This window comes from Giraffa tippelskirchi, chromosome 3 (genome assembly GCF_054371585.1).
Source record: "Giraffa tippelskirchi isolate mGirTip1 chromosome 3, T2T-mGirTip1v1.2.pri, whole genome shotgun sequence".
Taxonomy (NCBI): domain Eukaryota; kingdom Metazoa; phylum Chordata; class Mammalia; order Artiodactyla; family Giraffidae; genus Giraffa; species Giraffa tippelskirchi.
This window is the reverse complement of record NC_137277.1, coordinates 181039491-181061795: the sequence shown is the minus strand read 5'-3', so window position 1 is coordinate 181061795 and position 22305 is coordinate 181039491. Positions and strand designations below refer to the sequence as shown.

General features: G+C 36.7%; 1 protein-coding gene across 24 annotated transcripts in view; it reads left to right on the top strand.

Moving 5' to 3' along the window:
- The window catches only part of EPB41 (erythrocyte membrane protein band 4.1), a 159786-nt gene that overhangs the window by 116115 nt on the left and 21366 nt on the right, over nt 1–22305 (top strand). For 17 of the 24 annotated variants that reach the window (XM_081586323.1, XM_081586314.1, XM_081586308.1 and 14 more), the window contains one exon: nt 3882–4058. In XM_081586323.1, coding sequence (XP_081442449.1) covers nt 3882–4058 — 177 coding nt within the window. Of the gene's footprint in view, nt 1–3881; nt 4059–5826; nt 5878–22305 lie in introns of all 24 variants that reach the window. The other 7 variants (XM_081586317.1, XM_081586311.1, XM_081586329.1 and 4 more) reach the window with 2 other exon arrangements.

Below are 22305 nucleotides of genomic sequence, written 5' to 3'. Positions count from 1 at the left end.
AAACCCAGGTCTCCTGCATTGCAGGTGGATTCTTTACCAGTTGAGCCACAAGGGAAGCCCAAAACAAGTCTATGGATATGATGAATTTTTATTTTAAAGAGAAAGTTGAGGCTTAGAGAAATATAAGTAATTTCTTTGCGGTTATAGACTAGTAAATTGGTAAAGCTCGGATTTGTGTTAGGATCCATCGAATTATTATACTTTTCTCCCATTCAGAAATAGCAACATACTGTCTGCTATAGGAATTGTAAGGTCATTATATTCAATATTGATCAGATTTTCACCAAACTTATATTAGTATACTTTATCTAGCTTCAGACTTCACACTGGATAAGGAAATATAAAACTAACTAGAAGATTAGAGGAACTCTATGAGGAAAAATGAAGGAAATTGGAGTTATTCTGTGAAAAAACAGATCATGTTTACACATCAGAAACTCTTCTCTGATGACCTAACTATGACTCCACTCAAGACAGAACCAAAAGAAACAAATATAAATTCTGACATCATGGATTTAACTCAAATACAAAGGAAATATAACTGTGTAGGAAGGTGATAAATGGTTCTTGCCTTCAGGAAGCATACAATGTAGGGACAAGTGGAAGAGAGAAACAGTGAATAAGTAAGCTGATAAAATGATTACAAGTTATTATAAAAGCAATGAAGGAAATAGACAGTATGGTATGCTAGTAAAAAGGATCTGCTCCAAATAAGGTGGACAGGGAAGTTGTCTCTGATGAGGGAACACTTCGCTGAGACCTGAAAAATGAACATATGTAACAGTAAGTATTATTAAAGTGGAAGTTTGAAGAATTTTTTTAAATAGAGCTTAGCCTCCAGAAATTAGTTAAACTCATCTTATTCTTTATCAATACATATATTTTGAGTGCCTGCTAGATATAAGATACTTTGATAGAATGAACTATGGCCAGTTTTCACTAACCATGTACTGCGTGGTGGGCACAGTACCAAGTGCTTTATATATGTTTACCTCGTGTAACATGAAGTTTTCTTAGGCTGGACCTTAGGACATTTTAAACTTGGTAACTAGATCTCTTTGCTTTAGCACATAACTGAAACTAGACCTGAATGGTTCCACTTCTGAGATTAGGAAGAGCAGCAGATGTCAGTTGATCGCCTTATTCTCAAGCAGTGTAACATCTCCCAATTCCGGACATGCCTGTTTCTTGGCTTGCGCCTCTTTGATTCCTCCTCTTAACTGGAACCTGCAGTACCAATCATATATTTGTTCTTTGTTCCATGAGGTGTGTTATGGCTTCTGAGACTCACAAAGTCCCTGTGTGTGATGTGTGTTTTTCCCAGCATTTCTTTGACAGACGTGAGAGGGGATTTCTAAACAAGTGTGTGTTTGAAAATTAAAGCTACTAACTACCTTTTCAGAATATTTTCTATTTAATGACATGTTTGGTTTGATTGCTGCTAAAGTTATAGGATGATAGGCATCAAAAAATGTCTAACCTGAAAACAGCCAAAATAGTTTGGCTAGCCATTCTCTATATTGTAAAAGTTCCCCTGCACCCCCCCCTCACTTAAGGAAGTTCTCTCAATTATCTGTCATACCAGCGAATTTTTTAAAGTATTCTCTCCTCCCCCTACTCCTACCCCACCCCCACTAATGCTTTGTTCTGGCACAAATAAGATCGAGTTCATTTTTAGATCTGCCGCCTCCTCCTCCATCTCCCAAAGAGAACCTGTAGCAAGTGTCTATGACAATTTCTATTTGGAACAGGTCCCTTTGAGATCTTAATTTTCCTCTGTGCCCCCACAGGTTTCCAACAGAGCCAGCTAAAAAGGTTGGAGAAAGCTCCTTCAGAAGCTACTGATTTTATTGAAACATTTATTTTCTCAGGTTCCAAGCCAAACAAAAGCTAAGCAGGCCAAGTAACAAATCACCAGTCTCTCATAAGAAAGAGGCTAATAACCCAGAGAGTTATGGTTTTATCATAGCATCTCTTGATCATTTTTGTTTTGCTCCATTCCCACCTTTAACCCTCCCAAATCTGTTTAGTTGTTCTTGGCCTGAGCAGATTTGATTTTTGTCAGAAGCTAGGTCAAGAGCCATACATGTCTGGTGGGTCTCAGTTGTTCAGCCAACTACGGAGTCATTGACAGAGCTTGTTCCTGCTTTTCTTTAGCTAGTAAACATGATTTTCTTGCTTTCAGCTAGAACAAAAGTGCAAACTATGGTTTCCCCGTGGTGACGCCCATTTTCATGAGCTATACTCACATGTCACCCCAGCAGGCAATGGGGGAGCTACAGGATTGCTCTTTTGGGGTTAGTTTTCTCTTTGATCTCAGATCACGTAAACCTCTTTCAGTCTTGCAAAAATAAAAAGAATAGACTACTAAATGAATTTTCTGAATATCTCCTGAATCAAAATTGTGTCATATGCCTCACTGATTCTTTTTCTTATACTGTATTCTCTTTGACATTGCTTTTGAAGAAAATGTACTTAATTGAAGCCTCTATTGCCCCAGGAGAAACTTTTTAAGCAAATTTTTGGTTAAACGAGTTCCCCCCCCCCAAATGAGGCTGTTGCCCATGGAGCCAAAAAAAAAAGACTAATCCCCAAAATTCACGGAGCATATCAAGAGATATATTTAGTATTGTGCTTTTCTTGGATACAGAACTGCCTTGATGTATAATAAACACAGAATTTTAGCAGTCATCAAGTGACAGGTCCCACATGTTTTGATTTCAAACACAGATCTTTTGAGTTTTTTTTTGAAGAAACATGTTGGACAAAGAACATTTGAGTTTTTGTCTTCACATTGTATTTCCCAGATTATTTCTGGCCTAGTCTCTCTTTTGAAATTTGCTCTCTGCTTCCTGTTACATGAACTTGAATGTTATTTATTATATCATTTCTAGCTTTATTTGTCCCGTTTTGATCATTTCTCCTTGGAATATCCCCCATGAGAGTTTTTCCCTAGTTGTCCGATAGTCACATCTGCTTGAATAGTTATTTTAAGTTGTCAGTGAGACATAATAAGGTATTTGACAAGTTCTTATTAAATTGCTCCCCATCCATTGACAGTTACTAGAAGACAGTTCCTATTTTGAATGGTACCAAGGGATGAAGTAAAGCTGTCCGAAGGTAGAAAACATAAGGCTTTTAGTGTGTGTGTGGATACTATTGACAAAGAAAAAAAATCCATTATACTGTATACCCCTGAATAATTACTCAGAGATAGTAACAATCTGCTCTGGAGGCTTGAGCCAGGAATTTCAATAATACATTTTTGTATCCAGAAGGGGTTATTCCTGTTTACCGAAACCCAACAGCCACTGAAACCCAACAGCTACCCAGTAATAAGAAAGCAAAACTCTCTCCAGGTAGAGATAGAGGGATACTGTGCAGTTGCAGTTCATTAAGGCAAGGCAGCCAGTGGTGGGAGTCAAATCTTTCACCATGTCCTTCCTTTAACAGTTTCTCCTTATCTATTGCTATCTCCATCCTGCCTGAGCTGAGCCTTAATCAGTTCCTATCAAGCTGAGGCTGATTGGACTGTAGGATTACCTGCTTGGGATGAGGAGTTGGAGATCCAGTGCTGTGACATGATGGGAAAAAGAGTTGTAACATTAAGGAGTGAGCTCTTTATGGGTTCTATAACTGCTAAGAGCTATAGGGTGGTGATGCTTTACTGCTTCCAAGAAAAGCACCGTGTTAAAAAAAAAAAAGACAAGAAAATATACCATATTGTATATTTACAATTTGAATGCAGTTTATGGATTAATAACATCTATCCTGGATGTGGAGTATTTTCTACCAGTGCCCATAGTATTCTATGGGCTTCCATTGGTGTGATCTTTTCCCTGAGTGTTCATTGTTTTGTATCTTTGTCCTTTCAACTATAGGATTTAGACAAAAGTCAAGAAGAGATCAAAAAACATCATGCCAGCATCAGTGAGCTGAAAAAGAACTTCATGGAATCCGTACCAGAACCACGGCCTAGTGAATGGGATAAACGCTTATCCACTCACTCTCCCTTTCGAACACTTAACATCAATGGGCAGATCCCTACAGGAGAAGGAGTGAGTACTTTGTCCGTGTGATGAATTGTGAGAATGAGTGAAATAAATGCTTTTGTATATTGATAATCTGTATCTGAAAGTTTAGGGCTGAAATTTAGCTTTGGTGTCTCATCAGTTCATTCCAGCTTTAAAGCATTCGTAATCAGATGCATACTTTTTAAGTCATGTGGACCACCCAGTCCAGTTATGGGAGCCATTTAGAGTGAACAGTCAATGATTAGGCCCTGAGAACTATCTCTGCAGCTGCATGCTTCTGGCTAGTGTATGTTTACAAATTGACCATAAGCCAGTAGAACTTTATGTCCAAACTGTGCCTTCAAGGACGAGAGAGTTTACTAAATTTAGTAAGATCAAAATTGGAAAGGGATAAGCATTTTTTAAAAACTTTGTTTGAACACTTGTGCAGCTTAGAAATGTCTGGAATGGTTGACCACAATTATATAATAACTGAGGTGGCCTCTAAGCCAGAAAATGGAGAATACCAAGTCTTAATGATTGTATTTCAGTTTTAGAAGAGCTATTGAGATTTATTTTATGAGTAACATCAAATTTAATATACTGTTTTTTTTAAGATAGTCACAGTTAGAGGTGGTGATACCTTTTAGAGGCTGTCCTTTTTCTATTATTGTTGTTATTCCTTATTTTAGAAATCTTACACCTGAATAAATGAATCTGTGTAATGAGAACATATTGAAAGTTACTTTGAGCACATATTCAGAAATCCTTTACTTAATCTTTACCCTGTACAGGTTAAGTATGTGTGTATGTGTGTGTATATATATAGAGTCATAGTCATAGTGTAATGATTTTTAAATTATATGCTCATTTTCCCCAAAAACAATAGCAGTTCTGTTTAAGAAAGGTAAAGTGCTATCTTAATAATTTTTCAAAATTTAGTTTTTATATTCAGAGTTCATGGTAAACTATTCCAACTTACTGTTTAGTTTCTGGAACTGGAGAAGATAGTAAAAGTTTGTTCACAAAGGATACATTTTATATTTTTCAAAATGTGATTAAAATTGCCTAACAGCTCTCCAAATAGAGTTGAACCCACTTCACCAAGAAGGCTGGAGAATTCCTGAATGATGGGCAGTGAAAATGTTACCAGGGATGATAGGATGCAATTTTTCCTATTCTCTGTCCTCTCAGCCTCTACTCCTTGGTCATTAGTTCCGTGTCCCGTGCCCTGGGGCATGAGACAGCGACTACCTTCTATAAGCCCATGACCTCATGAGAAAGAACTTGTTGCTACCTCACCTGGCTAACCCTGCAACCCATAACTGCGTTATTTTCTAAATATGTTTTCTTTTTGACTTGTTGCAGGTAATAAAAGATGCTTAAATACTTTGAAAAAATAACTTAGTACCCTCTTGGATGAGGTTTGGTAAATTCAAACCAGTTTCCATTTCCAGAAAATAATCTTGTGTCTTAATAGAAACCCTTCAGAAACTATCTCAGGTCTGGTTTAGGGAATATCTGTTTCATTCTATGGATTTTGAAGAAATGACTTTTACAAATTAAATTAGATCAATATGGAGTACTTTAGCTCTAGGGTTATGGTATTATCCCTCTAAATAAATAATGTAATAAATAAGAACTATGCTGTGATAACCTTTTATATAGGTTAATTCCACTTTCTGGCATATCTTACTTTTTCTTTGATAATTAGGGCAGTATTTCTGTTCTCTGGGGATACCTCTTCCACCTTTGACAGCATTGTTGTTGCATTGCAAGGCAACTGAATTTTATATAATTTGTGTGTGACCAGGTGAAGAAAACCTCTGTCCTTCCCTCGGAAAGAAAGGTTGGTGGGCCAGAGGTAAAGCTGCTGTTATGACTTGTGCTTCTCAATCAGAATTCGCTCTTGTCATGGCACTAAGCAGATAATCCCCCCAAAACTGAACAGCAGCTGCTCAGTGATTTTTTTTCTTTTGGCTATACTAGTAAATTCATATCCACCGCCTTTGGACCTAACACATATGACATTTTCACTGCTGCATTTTGCAGCTTTCAATTTGCTTATTTCGGCGCATGGCTGGTTGAAAAGCTGCATGAAGATGTAAATATGTATTCAGAGAGAAAAACGAATTTAATTGTACCCTGTTCTTTTTATGTTGTCTTTCTTCTCCCTCTTATGTTCTTTTAAAAATCATTATAATTTTGCATCCTTTATTTTCCTTTTCTTCCTTTTTTTGCTGACCAGTCCCCCAGCTACTTTCTCCCTGATACATATCACTTAGGGGTGTGCAAAGAACCAGTGTCGAACTTTCGAACAGATCAGAGAAGGCTGGCTCAACTGAGAGAACTTAGAGCCAAGTTTTTCCTTTCATAGAAAATATCTGTCTTGACTGGATAGCAGAGTATAGGAATTGCTGGGGGAGAAAAATTTCTCAATTGGGAAAAAATAATTTTCCTTAAAAGTTCAAAAACATTTGCTTAATGTGATATATAAACCTTTGTGATGGTCCTTATTATTATTTTAAATCATGGTTCTGAGTGGGTGGGGAGGGAGTTTGTAACTATTGAGATTTGTGAGGGTTTGGGTTAGGGTTTTTTTTTTGCTGGTATATCTTGGAGGCTCATATAAACTTTTATACTTTTGTTTTTCTTTTGCAATCTTTGAAATGTATAGGATTAAGATTTTTATTCCCTTGAGCAAAAGCTAATTGCCATACTGAATGAACTATTGCAGTTTTTTAAGCCTATATGAAGAGATATGAGGATAACATTTTATATTCTGCCACTCTATTTGTAATAAAAGTAACTTTTCTGATGGCAAGAAGAATGCTTCATTATTGGCTTTGCCCAATTGATCTAAGAAAAATTGGCAGCACCAAAGCAATGAAAAATGACCAAAAATGGGTGTGAATATCCTTAAAAGAGGAATAAATACTGTAACTAATGAAGTCCAGTGATTCCTTGAACTTTGAGGATTTCTGATCTCCATTCATTCACTCAAAAAATTACCCATTGAGTACCCTACTGTGTTGTAGAAACTTTGCTAGGATAATTGCCAAAGCAAAGTAAAATACAGTGTCCAAATGATCTTCTCAAATCCTTTGCACATCCCCAAGTATCATTTTTGAGCATTTTCCATCTGTCATTTTGTTCATCTTTCTCTGTCTTTCTTGATCTTCTACCGTGAAAGCAGACACAGGAACGTGCTCTGTTAGTGCAGGACGAAGAGAAAATTAAAAGGCAAGAGAGATCTACTGAAAGAGCCTTGCCCCAGCAAGAAAATGAAGAAACTCTTCCCAAGGTTTCTATTCCAATCCCTGAGGATCACAAGTTTCTCAAAAAGTGCCGCCTCTACTCTAGTACTTTTTCATCTCCTCGTATTCCTTTCGTGATGTCTTTGCTTGTGGTTCTTGCATTGGCTGTCTGGTGGTTGGTCTTTCTGTGATGGGAAAACAGGGGGCTCGTCTGAAATGTCAAGACTAAAACCATTGAACTCTGTCGTTCGCTTCTACTGTGTTACCTCCTGTGTGTTACCCTCTGATCTTAATAGTTCCTGTCCCAGGGGAGCACTTGTGATCATGTTCTGTCAATACGATGTTACTCTTTGTAGACGATGTATCATGGGGTACAAAGGAGAAGCCATGGATTGCCAAAGCCAGTTTTCCTCACCGAAGTTTAACAAGTTTAGGCAAATTGGGTTTAAGCATGCGGCAGGTTGGTACTTTCCCCAGAAGCTTTAACTCTTTTATCCTGCATGTTCTTGTTGTTTACTGTTGCTCTGTACTCCTCCCCAGCGCTTCTCACAAAGCAGGGTATCCTGTAGACACGTCTGATGGAATGTCTTCCTAACCCTCGATAGTCACTGGTGTAGCATGGGCTCTGTAGTTAAAGAGAAAATTCAACTTGCTAACCTTTCCAAAGCCTTAAAATGGTACATTTTAATCTATGAATCCATAACCACTCCTTTTCTTGAGATATCAAGCCAGTACATACAAAAGCCTTTTTCAGAAAAGGGCTTTTGACTTCCGTGGCCTTCTTATGTATGTTTCTGAGGTGTACAGGGACAAACAACTTTTATCCTGCCCAGTGTACAGAAGAGTCTGCAAAAGTTAAATGCATTTTCCACAAATGTAACGTTGACAGTGTAAGGAAAATGGTGCTGGTGCCCTTTAACCCCCAGCCAGGGCTGAATTTTCCAGACTACTCTGCCCATCTTCAAAAGTCCTGGAATAACAAATTTCTTGAAGATCTGGACATACGCATACCCTCCTCTGAGTTAGAATACTGTGTTACTTCTTTATTGAATTAAGTAATTATATTACTAAAAGCAATATTTAGCCATTATGATAAGGTTAAAGTATATATTGATAAATTTTGTTTTTCTGATGATTTCAGACTTGTTTATTCTTACGTGTGCATTGAAATTAATTGTCTTTAATCCATGGTCTTGTGAGCTAAGGCTCTGTTGTGACAAGTACGTGTCTTCTGTTTGCATGTTGATTTTTAAGGCTTCCCTGAAGTAAATATGTGTGTGCTCTCTCTTTACAACCCAACTCAGATGCCTAACCTGTTTTTCTTCCCTCAGTATTAATGAAATCTTGCATGTAGCCTGCTTTTTATGGCACTTGAATGTACCAATGTGGATGATTTGGTTAATGTTGTCTCAAATATTTGTTTTGAAATCTGAGTTCATAGAGTTGTCAAACTGAGATTATTGCACTTTACTTCTCAACACTTTCCAGCTGATGAAACTTCTAAACAAGACTTTTTAAGGTGGTAGCTTCTTAGAGTTAAAAAAAAAAAAAGAAAACAGTAGAGCCAGACTCTTTTGTCCTTCAGTACCCACCACTGTTATTCTGTTTTTTCTGGAGACATGTAGAAATAATACCCTGGCATTTCCTGAAAACTGTGACTAGGTTATTGTAGGCTCTCCAAAAAGATGGGAAAGAAGTGAGAAGCAAGTTAAAATTTAAAATCTGGTATAAGTGTATATCTTTCATGTCACAGGCTATGTCTGTTTATAAGAAGTATTTTGTAATTAAGCATATTTATTTATACTCATAATAAGGAAAGAGAGACCTCGAATCAACCTGAGATATTGCAGAGCTGTTCTGTAAGGCAGAAAGTGATCATAATAATACTCCCCTTTATCTGAAATAGACATATGGGAACTTTCCTTATGAAATAACAAAACTATAGTTATTGGTTAGATTCTTTTAAATTTTTTTCAAGAAACAAGGAAATAATCTTAGGATCTTATTGGTACTTTTATAACTGTCTCAGATTATATTTCCAGTTTTCATCCTTGTACATAGCTTTTTACTCATTATTATTGTAAGCATCCTCTTGAGTTGTGTTTCCCTTTGTACTGGAGTTGATTTCAAGTCCGTTAAAATTCTAGTGTAAGCCAACAATACTTTTCGGTTTTCTGAAGTGCAGCAGGAGTTCTCAGATGGTCAGAGAGGCCGTTTTTTTCTGTTAATAGAGTAAGAATGGTTGAGAAGAGAAGGGCCAATCCTTTGTATTGGACTAATAAGCTGACCAGTGCAGTCTCAAAAGATACGCCTGTCACAGTTATCTTAGGGAAAATATTTTACACTGCTGCCCATATGTATAACATAAAGCTGTAAATAGCCTTGGTTTTCCTCTCACGTCTCATTTCATTCTTGATACTGGAGATAGATCCAAATAACTGTGTGTTGGTTTTAGCTTGATTCAATCTTCTTTTTTTTTTTCCTTCAGCCTTCTTAACAGCAGGTTGATGAGTAAAAAAACAGTTGGGGCTAAGTAAAAAGTCTTGGGTTTTTGCCTTGGTTTTGCTACTAGTTTATTCCTAGGGTGACTCTGAGAAGCTGACTTAACTCCTTGGTGCCCAGAGTTCCACCTAATAACGTAGAGACAAACCTACCTCTTGAGAATGTTCCAGGAACCAGAAGCTCTGGTGGGCATGAAATGCTTGGTCTTTTGGGGACTAGAAATTAAAAAAAAAAAAAAGCAAAGACACATTTGCTTCCTGGATTTTTTTTTAAATAAAAGTAAGCAATTAGATAGCTGTATTTATTTCCATCTACTTCTTATTGATATTTGAGCAAACACTTAAAACTACTAAAGTTAAGAATTCCTCTTACTCTCAAGCAATTCATCTTACCTCTGTGGTATACTTAGAGTGGACCATACTTGAAAATAAATCCAGCACCTATATTTTGGACCTATCTTTTAGCCATCTTCTTATGCTAATGTGTGGATTATGAAGGAGCTTCAGTTTTCATGGGTCAGTTCTACTACTACTTTGTATCTTTAGCAAAAGTTTTACAGGGAGAAGATACTGACTGTTGACTAACATGAGACTAGGGATTATCTGTGGACTAGATTTTGTTGTCATCTTAGATCCTAGTACATTTCTTCCTATTAAATATTGCAGTACTTCCTATTAAACATTACTTAAATTCCTGTGGATGTAAGACAATTCACCTTTTCCTACATTCCTAAGTCACTATTGTAATATTTCCTACAGAAAAGAATATAAGACATTTTTTGCATCAGAGGTTTGGTTATTTTTTGAAGGCATAACCAATCAAAATTTATATTTAGGCTTTACCAGTGACCATATAATTACAAAAGGAAGACAGAAAATTCAAAAATAGTATGAAACACTAGGAAGTTGCTTTTTTCTTGCCAAGAGTATTGAGCCAAGTAAAGCTATATAGTCTGGAGAAGGAAATGGCAAACCACTCCAGTATTCTTGCCTGGAGAATCCCATGGACGGAGGAGCCTGGTAGGCTACGGTCCACGGGGTCGCAAAGAGTCGGACACGACTGAGCGACTTCCCTTCCCTAAGCTATATAGAACTTTTCTATCAAGTTTCCTTCACTTCTGTTCTTCTTCATAGAAATTATAAAATCCCAAGATTTTTTGCAACGTTCCCTGTCACACTGAGAGAGACTATTGTTATGTTGATTCTATTACATATGGAAATTCTGCTTTTTTTCCACTGCCCTCAAATGAGCCCTGTTGTTCATAGTTTTGGTAGCAGAAGCAGAGACAACTCTTTATCTCTGGGATGACTCCATCTGCCTCCTCTACACTGTAGGGAAGAGTATCCATAAGTCTGGCTCATTTCTACTGCTTTTACCCCTCATGCCTTGAGATCTTCTTTTTACTGCATCAGAACATGATGCAAAAAGAAGCAGGTGGGTGTGGACCTTAGGAATGGATGCCTGAAACAGTTAAGATGCTGTTGTTAAAGTGAGGAAGCCATATAAAGTTAGGTTGAAAGAGGAAGAAGGGTAGCTATGATCAGCAATTACAAATTCATGGAGTATTTCATTTTGTAAACGAAATTCCTACCATACTATAACTTGAAAGATAAAAAGAAGAGAAAGTAAAGTGGTTTATTACTCCCACAGATCAGAAATAAAGGTTGAAAGCTAAATAACTTTAATAATAGCCTAACCAAACATACAGATGACAAATTGCCAAGGAAACATGTGCATTGAGAATGCTTTTCTAATCTTTTGTGATTGATATCCTAGACGGGAGCCCTCCAATTTATCATAGTCAGAATCCCATTTGGGGTAAATAACAGGGTAAATCTACTCTTAAAGATTAAAGGAGGTGGAGAGGCATAGAGTCCCAACTCTCTTTTCAAGTCCCCCAAATCAATAAAGGATGCAGTTAAATCTCTCATTTTCTCCTCTACTGTCTCTTTAAAGAAGAGTCTCCATACATGCAGAATCTCAAAACAGAGGATTAGAATTAAAGGCAAACACTGTTTACTGCTATCCATTCTTCAATCACTGCCCTCTAGGCAATGTATTGCAGGGATGGGAAGCAAAGAGGCAGCATTATCAGAATTTTAGGATTGGATAGGTCCCCAGTCCAACTCCTCTCCCTTCCAGTGCTTGATTCTTCTGTGCTGTATCATTTAGAGATTCAGCGACCAAGTGGTCTCCCAGCCTGTGATTAATTATCTCCCAGGATATAATATATTATGTATTTGGACATCCCAGATCTTTAGGTATTAATCACTGATGTATTCAGTCAAAGTCTGTTTCCCTGTAGCTTTCAAAAGTCTTGGTCCTAAATGGAGGCATTCTGAAGAATTTTCCATCTTCCACATTATAAGCTCTTCACTGAGTTAAAAGGAAGTCATGCTGGAACTAGTCACAGTTCTTGCCCTCAGATAACTTACCATCTGATATCCAGGTCTGTCCCAGTCTTCCCCCTAGCATGTTATCCTTCTGCTTTCTTCCTTTCTTCTGCTAGCTTTTCTTGTTTTATCAGCTCCTTTTCTTTCTGGCTCCATTGTCCTTTGGTTAATTCCCAGTGGTTTGTTCAGTTTTATGTCCCTACTCATTGACTCTCCCTCTCTAAAAGAACATTGTGAAGTTCCTGGAAATCTCAACTTCACCATAGATCACAAGGCACTAGGGGGTGTTTGTTTGTTTTTTAGATGAAGGAGTTGGGGCTGGGGTGGGATAGTTTTGTAGCTTTGGAAGCTTTTTGTAGCCCAGAACCTGTTGACAAGATTGTGTTGCTGTTATTAGTATACCCTCATGAAGCATATCGCCAGAGTGGGCATTCTAACTTTGCTTGCCTTCTCTGACAGCCTGGCTAACCTCTGCATCCTCTAATACCCCCACATGCTTTGATTTATCCCACTTTGATATGATACAGTTACAGAAACTTACTTTTTGTGTACCATCCTGTTGATGACGTAGAGCCCCACCAGAGAAAGTGATACTAAAATTTTGAAATATTAATCTCTCTCTTTTAGTTTTGCATGTCTCCTCAAAGCCATGAGGTTCTCAGAGGTGTGAAACCTTGTTTTATCTCTTTGCCAAAGATACCTCTGTATCTCAGATACATAACAAATAATTAATGTTTGTTAAATTGAATCAAATAGTTCTATGGTAACAGATAAAGTCTAACTTTTCACTTAGAATCTCTTGTATTGGGGCACAAATTTGTACCAAGTGATCCCCACACACCCAATCAGTACATGCAGGTAGCCCAAACAATCCCTATTCAGCCCAGAAGCCTCTCTCCCTCCTGTTAATCCTGTAGTACAGTCCTTGGTTTATTCAAAGAATCTACATATACTTCTATGATATTGTCAGTCTCTCTTGTTAATGTCTTATAATTTGATTCAGTTAAAAGCTCTTGTCCATTTATCACGGTAATAATCAACTATTTTCACTACAGAGTGTCAATATTATCGAGACCAGGGTACTTGTTTATGTGTGTAAATTCATCCCAGAGTGTGATATCGTTAAGAGTACCTGTTATTTGACATTTTGTTTATCTAAAGTACATTTCCAAGAGCAGTTTGATACATTTGTCTTGTGTTTTACATGATATAAAAACACAAAATGTATCAAACTCTTGAGCTGTCAAAGAGTTTTTGTGTATCAGATAGGCCAGGGGATCACAAACTTTTTCTGTAAAGGACCAGATAACATTTTAGGCTTTGCAGGCCATAGAGTCTCTGTCAAAACTACTCAACGTTGCCATTGTAGAGTAAAAACAGCATTTACAATAATAAACGAAGAAACATGAATGTGTTCCAATCAAACTTTATTTGTGGACACTGAAATCTGAATTTCTGATCATTTGTATGTGTCACTAAATATTTTTTCTGTGTTTTTTCTAGCCATTTAAAAACATAAAACCATTCTTGGCTCATAGCCGTACAGAAGCAAGGAAAGGGCTGGCTTTGGCTGCGACCTGTAGTCTGCTGACCCCCCAACATAGGTCTAGAGAAACAAAACTGACTAGTTAGACTTTATGCCTTTGTATTGTTTCAAAGAGCTGTAGTCACTACCTTAGCATCTTCATTCAGTGTTGAAGTATTTTTGGTCTTGTTTATGATTAGAAATGGAAAACAAAAGACGAGGCACTCATCCCTATTTATCTGGCAGCCAGGATACATGTGAACTATAATCTGAAAGATCATCACTACCGCAGCACCCCTGCCTCTGTCAGTTTCTAGACTGTTCTGTATTAACTGTGCTCTTAACATATTCAGCCCCACAAATTCAGTTAACCCCTCTGTTCTGTTGGATTTTTAAGGTTCCCAAATTCACCTTCTCTTTACCCAGGTTTTAAAGATATCTAATGAACATGGTAAGAAAATGACATGATTTTCACTCTGAAGTTTTGGTATACCATAGTGTATAATTTAAGGTTGGGTGACTAAAGGAGACATTTGAAAGGTTCCCCTTTCAAAATAAAGAGATTTCTCTGACAGGAATTACCTAATTCAGGGCCTACTTGGGCAGTATTTACCAATAAGTTAAAGTTATATCCTTTTGAAGGCATCTTTGCGCCCTAGTCAACATGGTTGTGTTCTAAAGGATTTCTTTATGTCTGTGACTAGCTTTGGGAGGTGCTCTGTAATACATTCCTAAAACTATGTTCCTTTCAGTCCCCTGGTCCAGGATCCTTCAGCTATGATACTCAATGAAATAAATTGTTTATCCATGAGCAGTTGAGCAAGATATACTTCTCTTTTGGGGATATTTTCTTTGATGTTTTTTCACGTTATTTGGTCTGTTATTATGTAAATTTATCATGAATAAATCTTATTGCAAGTCTGATTCTGGTTGATACTAATCATTAAAGAAACAGGAGTCAATGATACTGCACGTATATAGACCCACTACCCAAAAGCGGGGTGAGGGGGAACCTCTGCTTCAGCAGATCAGCAAGAGATACTGTCAGCCAGTCTTTCTAGAACAATTCTCTTGTTTGCCCCATATTTTCACTCTTCTCTGTGGCCCAGTAATTGTCTTACTCTCAGTCCTAAAACAGAGATAATTTATTGACATGCATTCAGTTCTGAGAATATTAATGTTTTAAATCTGCTTTGGAACTATTTGACTTATTTATACCAAGTTTTAAAAATAACTTTTTTCTAACTCACATAATCAGTCACTACAACACATGTAATTATCAACATCTGTTAGAAGCATTTTTAATATGCTGAATTTGTCTTTTTTTAAGAAGCACTCTGCAAATTAGTAGTTATTAATACTGCTCTGATCATACTGAGGAATGAAGATATGTTGCAGGAAAAAGAGAGATTTTTTTTCCTTTTCTCTCTTTTTACTGCAGCAGATGGACAGGTATGGACATGTGGGTGTGAAGAGAGCTTGCTTTTATAATTAACAGAAGGCTCACTGCTCAATCTCTTATTTCACCATGGGCAAACCTTACCTCTTATCTTATTCTCACGGTCCTAGGTTCTATTGTATTACCCAGGTGGTTACTTAAAACCAACATTACACATTTTGAAGTGGTCTATTTACTAGCACAAAGCATGTACCTTGTGACCATGTCTGAGTAATATAAAATTTTGTAGTGTTTCTCTACATTCCTTTTAGGAATTGATTGAAAGTGTTAACATGGAAAGCCATTTTCATTATTATAGGATTTTTCAGGAAAAGAAGACACAGCTAATTAATATCTGATCCTTGTTTTCTGTTGTATGTAGTTCTGTGGAACCAAGATGCCATTTTCTAGATATCAGATCGGGGTATCATGATTTTCTTAAGTGCTTATTATGGCTTTAATCATTTTGGAATTGGGACTTCTGAGAAATCCCACCAAATATGTTTGTGTTCCATACTAAGTGATCAGAGTTTTTGTGCTGATTATAGCTTCTTGCTCTCCATCTCTTCAACTCAACCCTTCTTAGTATAATGAAATAAAATTGGCTGACCAAAGGCTTCTGGTCTCCTAGACATGTTCAGTATACCCTTTAATATGTGCTCACTCACTTTGATTTCTGTAGCTCTATTCAGGTTTGAGAGCCCTCATTTGATCTGTGGAGTCCTTGCTGGTGAGTGCAGTGTTAAGGCAAAATTTTCTATTATGTAATAGTTAAAATTTTGCATCAGGCACTGATATTTTACAGCAGTTTTCTTTTGCATTCACCTATTCTGGGGATAATCTAATAACAGCACTATTTAGGAAATGATAAAAACTATTTTTGAAGGATAATTGTCATTGGCAAATTCCATTTGCTGGCATTCATGAAAGGCTGCATTAGAGTGATTTTCCTGCAATAGGCAGTTCTACCAACTGTAATTTAATAAAGGCCAATGTCTTCCTAAATAACCTCCTTTATCCAGATGTAGTTTTTATATGCCAGAAAATAGCAGTGGACCATGAAAATGACTCAAATTTTATGGAGAAGCTAGTGAACACCCCAAGGATGTATTTCTAGCCGAGGACCACCAATAGCACACCAGCTTTACTTAAAAAAAAAAAAAAGTAGAGGATATAGACAAGGAAGAAGATTTAGAATGAAGATAAACATATTGTATGATTAGGAATGACACCCTAGAGGGGAAATCCCTGACAATCCAGTGGTTATGACTCTGCGCTTCACTGTCAGGAGTCTGGGTTCCCTCCCTGTTCACTGTGTGGTGTGGCCAAAAAAAAAAAAAAACCACACTAAGTGAGAAGAAAGATAGAATTTTAAAATCATCTTTTGCTAGCTGCTTGGTCACTCTGTTGTTAGCTTATCCCCATCTTGAGTGTTTGTGATCCTAATATCCTTTTCTAAACTGCCAGTTTGAGTTTTCCACCAAAAGTGTATCGAAACTATTATTTATGAAGCTTTTGGGGGTGGAGGGGTCAGGGGGTGTTTTTCTTTTGGGTGATTTTTGTTCTCCTTTCTTCATTTGTTTCCTTTTTTGGCTGAAGAATGGGCTACTGCTGCTTGACCTGTCATCTTTATGTGCTGTTTACACATGGCTTTTACAAAAGAAGCCATTACCACATCTGATTTATCTCTTATTGCAAGTGCCCCTTTAAAAGCATTTGTTTTAACTTAACAAATTAAAAAAAAAAAAAATCACCAGGTTACCATTGTTGTACAACCAAGGGAAACATTGATATTATTAATTTTTCAAAATAGGGATAAGATTATAAATATTAATAATATAGTAAATGTATAAAGACATATGTTTTGTTTTTTAGAGCCTTTTCCCAAGGCCCTTAAAGCCATTCTTTGCTGAGACATAAACTTGCCATATTTTGTTAGCGAGAAGTATGTGGAAAGAAAGCACTCGCAATTAACTGATTTTATCAGGATTGGAGTCGGCATTTTTTAGTTTGCATGTTGTAGACCTTTCGGGGGTGTTATTTAAATACATTTTGATCATTTAAGTGACTGTAATATTTATTGTTTACTTTAGTTCAGAACCAGGAGCTGGACTCTTCTGCTGGGTATCTTCCTTCTGTGCTTTAGCAAGATAACCTCGATTCCTGCTGGTTCTGTGGTCATTTGCAGTGCAAAGCATTTCTTACTGGGTTTGCAAAGCAAGGGTAATGTGCTATGTGGGTGTATGTGTGTCTGTGCACACCCCTCCCCCTCAATCCCACTGCCACCTTCTGCTCATTCCCTTTGCCTTATCAAAACTTGTTTTTTAAGATTGTATAAGTAAGTCTAACGAATCCCCAAACCCCCTTTTTTTCAACATACAGAAATGCTGATAAAAGTTTAATGTATTAACTTTCCCTGAGATATTTGCATTTCAACAGGCCACAAAGTCACTGCAAAGGTGATGGTGACATTACAGAGCTGATCGTATCATTAAGCATGATTTCCAAGGTCAGTTCTGACTCTCGGTTTACTTGATTGAATGGCAGAATAGAAGGAAGAGAATGGGAAAACCAATGGTAGTTGAATAGATGTAGGAGATTTAGGGTTCCATTGGGTGAAGTGATTTGAGAGACGGTATGCTGACTCTGAGCCTCTTTTTACAGAAAATTTAGTAATTTCTGGAAGCACAATCTGTGGGTAGTAACACAAAAAGATAGACTTTAGGCTTAGAAACAGCAATAAATCTATGAAGCTTTAAAATAGTAAATTTTGTAACTGATCAGAAATGTTCTCAAAGCTACTAAAAACAGCCTATCCAGTGTTCTTCATGAGCATCTTAGCTCAGGAGTACTTAAATATCTTCAGAGTGTATCAATTTTAGTTACTATCTTCTGTCACAGTTTCTTCTAATTTCTACCTGGTGAAATCCTCTAAAATATAACGAGAACCTGACTCAGAATGTGCTAAGCTGCAAGGAAGACCAGCCTTAGTTAAATCCATGCTGTTGTTGTTCAGTCACTAAGTAGTGTCCGACTCTTTGCGACCCCATGGACCGCAGCACCCCGGGCTTCCCTGTCCGTCACTATCTCCTGGAGTTTTCTCAGATTCGTGTCTGTTGAGTCATTGATGCTATCTAACCATCTCATCCTCTGTCACCCTCTTTTCCTGCCTTCAGTCTTTCCCAGCATGAGGGTCTTTTCCAGTGAGTCGACTCTTTGCATCAGGTGGCCAAAGTATTGGAGCTTCAGCTTCAGCATCGGTCCTTCTAGTGAATATTCAGGGTTGCTTTCCTTTACGATTAGTTAAATCCATAGGGTTGGCTAATTTGGATACTTAAGAAACACTCATATAGGGACTAGTTCTGGTTCGTGTTTCTTTGCAAAAAGGAGTATTTTGAGAAATACAGTACAACGACAGATAATATCTAGTATTTGCTTAGCACTTCATTTTGAACACAGTACACAGTTAACCCTCACAATACCCATATCAGGTATATAGTGGTGTTCTGGCTTTATATGATAAAATTGAGTCTCAGAGCAGTTCAAGGATTGCTCAAGAACAGGCAGTTTTTAAGTGAGAGAACTAGAGCTGCAATGTAGGTCTTTGATGTTTCAGTTCAGTGGTATTCTGTTGTGCCACAGCTACATCCTAAGTCACATAGTCCCCAGGTGAAAATGTGATGAAAGTTACAGAAAGTAAATTAAGAAGGCTGGAATTTGTGAGACTCTAGTGACTTATACAACTACGTATTAAAAATGGTGCTTTAAGATCCCCAACCACTAATGAGTTGATTTACTAACACTTAACTTGCCTTAAATCCCTCAGGTTGTTTCACAGAATGTCTCAGAACCTGAAATAGGATCTTTCAGTCAGTAGGAACCAGCAGATGAGCATAAGAAATGAGGCCTTGGGACTTCCCTGGTGGTCCGGCAGTTAAGACGTTGCACTTCCATTGCAGAGGGCATGGGTTTGATCCGTGGTTGGGGAATTAAGATCATGCATGCCATGGTGCGGCCAAAATACAGAAGAAAAAAAGAAAAGAAGCTTTGCCTATTGTTGAGACAGAGAGTCTCAGGGCTTTTTTTGGCCTTGGGGATAATCTGGTTCTTGGTTTTAAAATCATTCAGAAGAAAATAATTTGTTTGGAAGACGATAGTTGTTTCATTTACACATTTACTGGAAATACTTATTAACAGATAGATCAGTAGTTCAAATTCCCAGTAATTAAATCAAACTTCAAGTACCAGTTCTGAGGAAAATCAGATTGGGGTCCAAAAGCAAACAAACTAGAAACACATTGTCATCAAGCCAGAAGACATTTTATAACTATAATAATTATTTGTTCTTCATCAAAGAGTATTTCTGGTTTTTTGAGCTTGAGCCTCTAAGTATATTTATGTAAAAGTGAAACTCTTGTTGATTCGGAAAAGAGTGTTAGAGACTCTTTAAGATGGCACTGGTAAAGTGGGTTAAGACAGGATATTTATGCATTTAGTGACAGAATTTGTATTTTGGTCTGGCCAGACTAAGAAAATTCTTTCGCAGTCATCATTTGTGTTTCCTGCTTCTCAATTTAATCAATTTGATAAAATAAAATGTCACCTTATCCTGTTAATTGCCCTTCTCTTAAAATTTGTCCTGTATAATTTCAGCAAGTGTAATACTTATTAATTTTGTCTATAATGTCTGTTTGCACGTGCATGTGTATATATGATAAAATTTTCATTGGTATTCTAAAAATAGATCTTGGAAAACACCGAGTAGAATACGAAGGAGAAGCATTTTTCTGAAAACTTAAGCACACCTTGAGCACACCTTGATTCCAAGGCTCTCTTTAGAAGTTAGCTTTGTAACTGATGTGACTCTGTTTTCTTCCTTCTTTTAACATTGTTCTGTTAGCTCTCTAATTCTGCTAATGGTGGACTCGATAACATAGTTGACTGGCTTATTTCAGTGCTTAGTATAATGTTACAGTACCTGAGAAGGCATACACACACACACAAGACACTGTAATTAAGCTTACTGACCGGCTCTGATCAAAGTTTGCCTTCTCCCCAAGCTTCCATCATTGCCCCAACCACCACACAGCTCTGAGTTTATTATGCAGACATACTTAACTGCTGTCTGTATATATCATTGTTAATATCTTCATTCAGCTAAATCTGAGTACCCTGGAAATTGGATGACTTCCTTCTTTTATTTATCTCAAAATCACCTAAAAGAGGATTCTCTTCTGAGGTGACAATTAAATAGCTATTTACTGAATTTGATCAGTTCATTCTGATGTCTTATACTTAATTACAGTAAGAGAAGATTTCAACCTGAGATATAGAGCACTCAGCCAAAACAAACAAAACCCACACACACAAAAGAAATATAAAGCATTCTGATGTGAAGTATAGTGTTTATCCATAGTCAATATCACTAATCTAGAGTTAATGTTTAGCTCAGGTCTTGGGATACTTTAATATTTTATATTCCCAGTGGCTTTTGTGACTTTGGCAAGTGAATGATCATTTTCCATGTGTCTTCAGATGTCTAATAAGACATTCACAGAAAATCTGTGACAACTCACAGATACAGCCATATTTTTATTCATATTCCTGAGAATATCACTGCTGTCTCTAAATCAGAAAACATTAAACAAAATGTAATGAAGCTACACTTTAAATTTGAGCTATTTTTTCCACTCAGATTAAGTATGTCACCATTGACTTTGACTTTCAAAACCCACTCAAAACACTAAATTACTAGTGTTTTACATTATATTCTCCATATAAAAGAATTTGTATACCATTAACAGTTGCTGACATTTCTTATTATTCTTTCCATTGACTACTTTTTAATTTAGGAAACCATTAAGTTTATTTTTAACGGTCTTCAAAGGCTTGGAGGATATTAAGGATTTATTAGCACTTCCTTCATAGATTGTTTACCAGACTCTTCAGGTTTTACAGATCATTTCATTACGAAACCAGTGTAAAAGCTTGCATAAGAAAAATAATTTAATAGCATTTTTATTATAAAGGTAATGCATATTCATTTTTAAAAAGTTGTGAAATACAGAAAAACACAAAGAAAGAAATTAAATTACTTGCAGTCCTACCTCTATTGATATTTTAGTATACCTGAGGTCTTTTTCATGTGTATAATTACATACATTGGAAAGTATAATTCTTAAAGTATAATTCTTAAGTATAATTCTTAAATGGATAAGAAATAAAACATAGTATATTATCAAGAGGAAGATTTAGTCTTTGAAGTTAGCATTTTTGCCTTCTTCCCTCATTCCAACAATCTAATCATGGTCCTGAAATCAAAGTATATCCCTGGAATCCTGTGACAAGGTTGACAGTGAAAAAGTTGCTGTTCTTCACTTGGTCCTCACCTGCCTACCCAGGATTTTAATATATACGAAGATAAAGTGAGACAATAGCAGGTTCTTTTTTTTTTTTTTTAACAGAGAAAGGAACTATTTTCCCATTGCCATCTAAAGGTAAAATTGGACTTCACTAAGCAAAGAACAAGTGCCAAATGGAGAGAATTACTACATATACCCTCCAGAAAAAAAAAAAAAAAGTATATGGCTCTTACTTATGCAGCAAAATTTTAGAAAGATTTCGGGATTTATCTTCATTGTGATGCTTATAGGATAAGAGAGTCTTGTCAGCATAACTGTACTTATTTCAATAAAATATATAAATCCCTTCCTTCAAAAATAACCTAAAAAGGAAGACTCTGGATTGCATTTAATGAAATAACAGCAAAATACATATAAAACACCCCATCCCACTTTTAATAATATCTATAATCCCTAAGTCAAGAGAGAGGTTATTTATAACTCATAAAGGCACATACACACTCAGGGCTTGATGATCCTGTGACATAATCTGTTTTAGTAAGTCATTTTCAAGAGAAAGCCTTTAGGGTAAAAAAATTTTCCAAAAAAAAAATCGGATTTTTTTCTCCCCCAAAGAAAATACTGATTTATCATACTTAGCAGGAACTATTGACTTTTTAAGGAAAACAGAGTTTTCAATCAAACAATGTTCCTGCTCACTTAAATACTGGTCTAACGTTCTTCCTTCTCATATCCTTGAAACCAGCTAGACAACCTTGTGACATACCCTTCAGAAGATCTGTTTAAAGTTTCCAGGCCAGTTTGGTATATGGAGC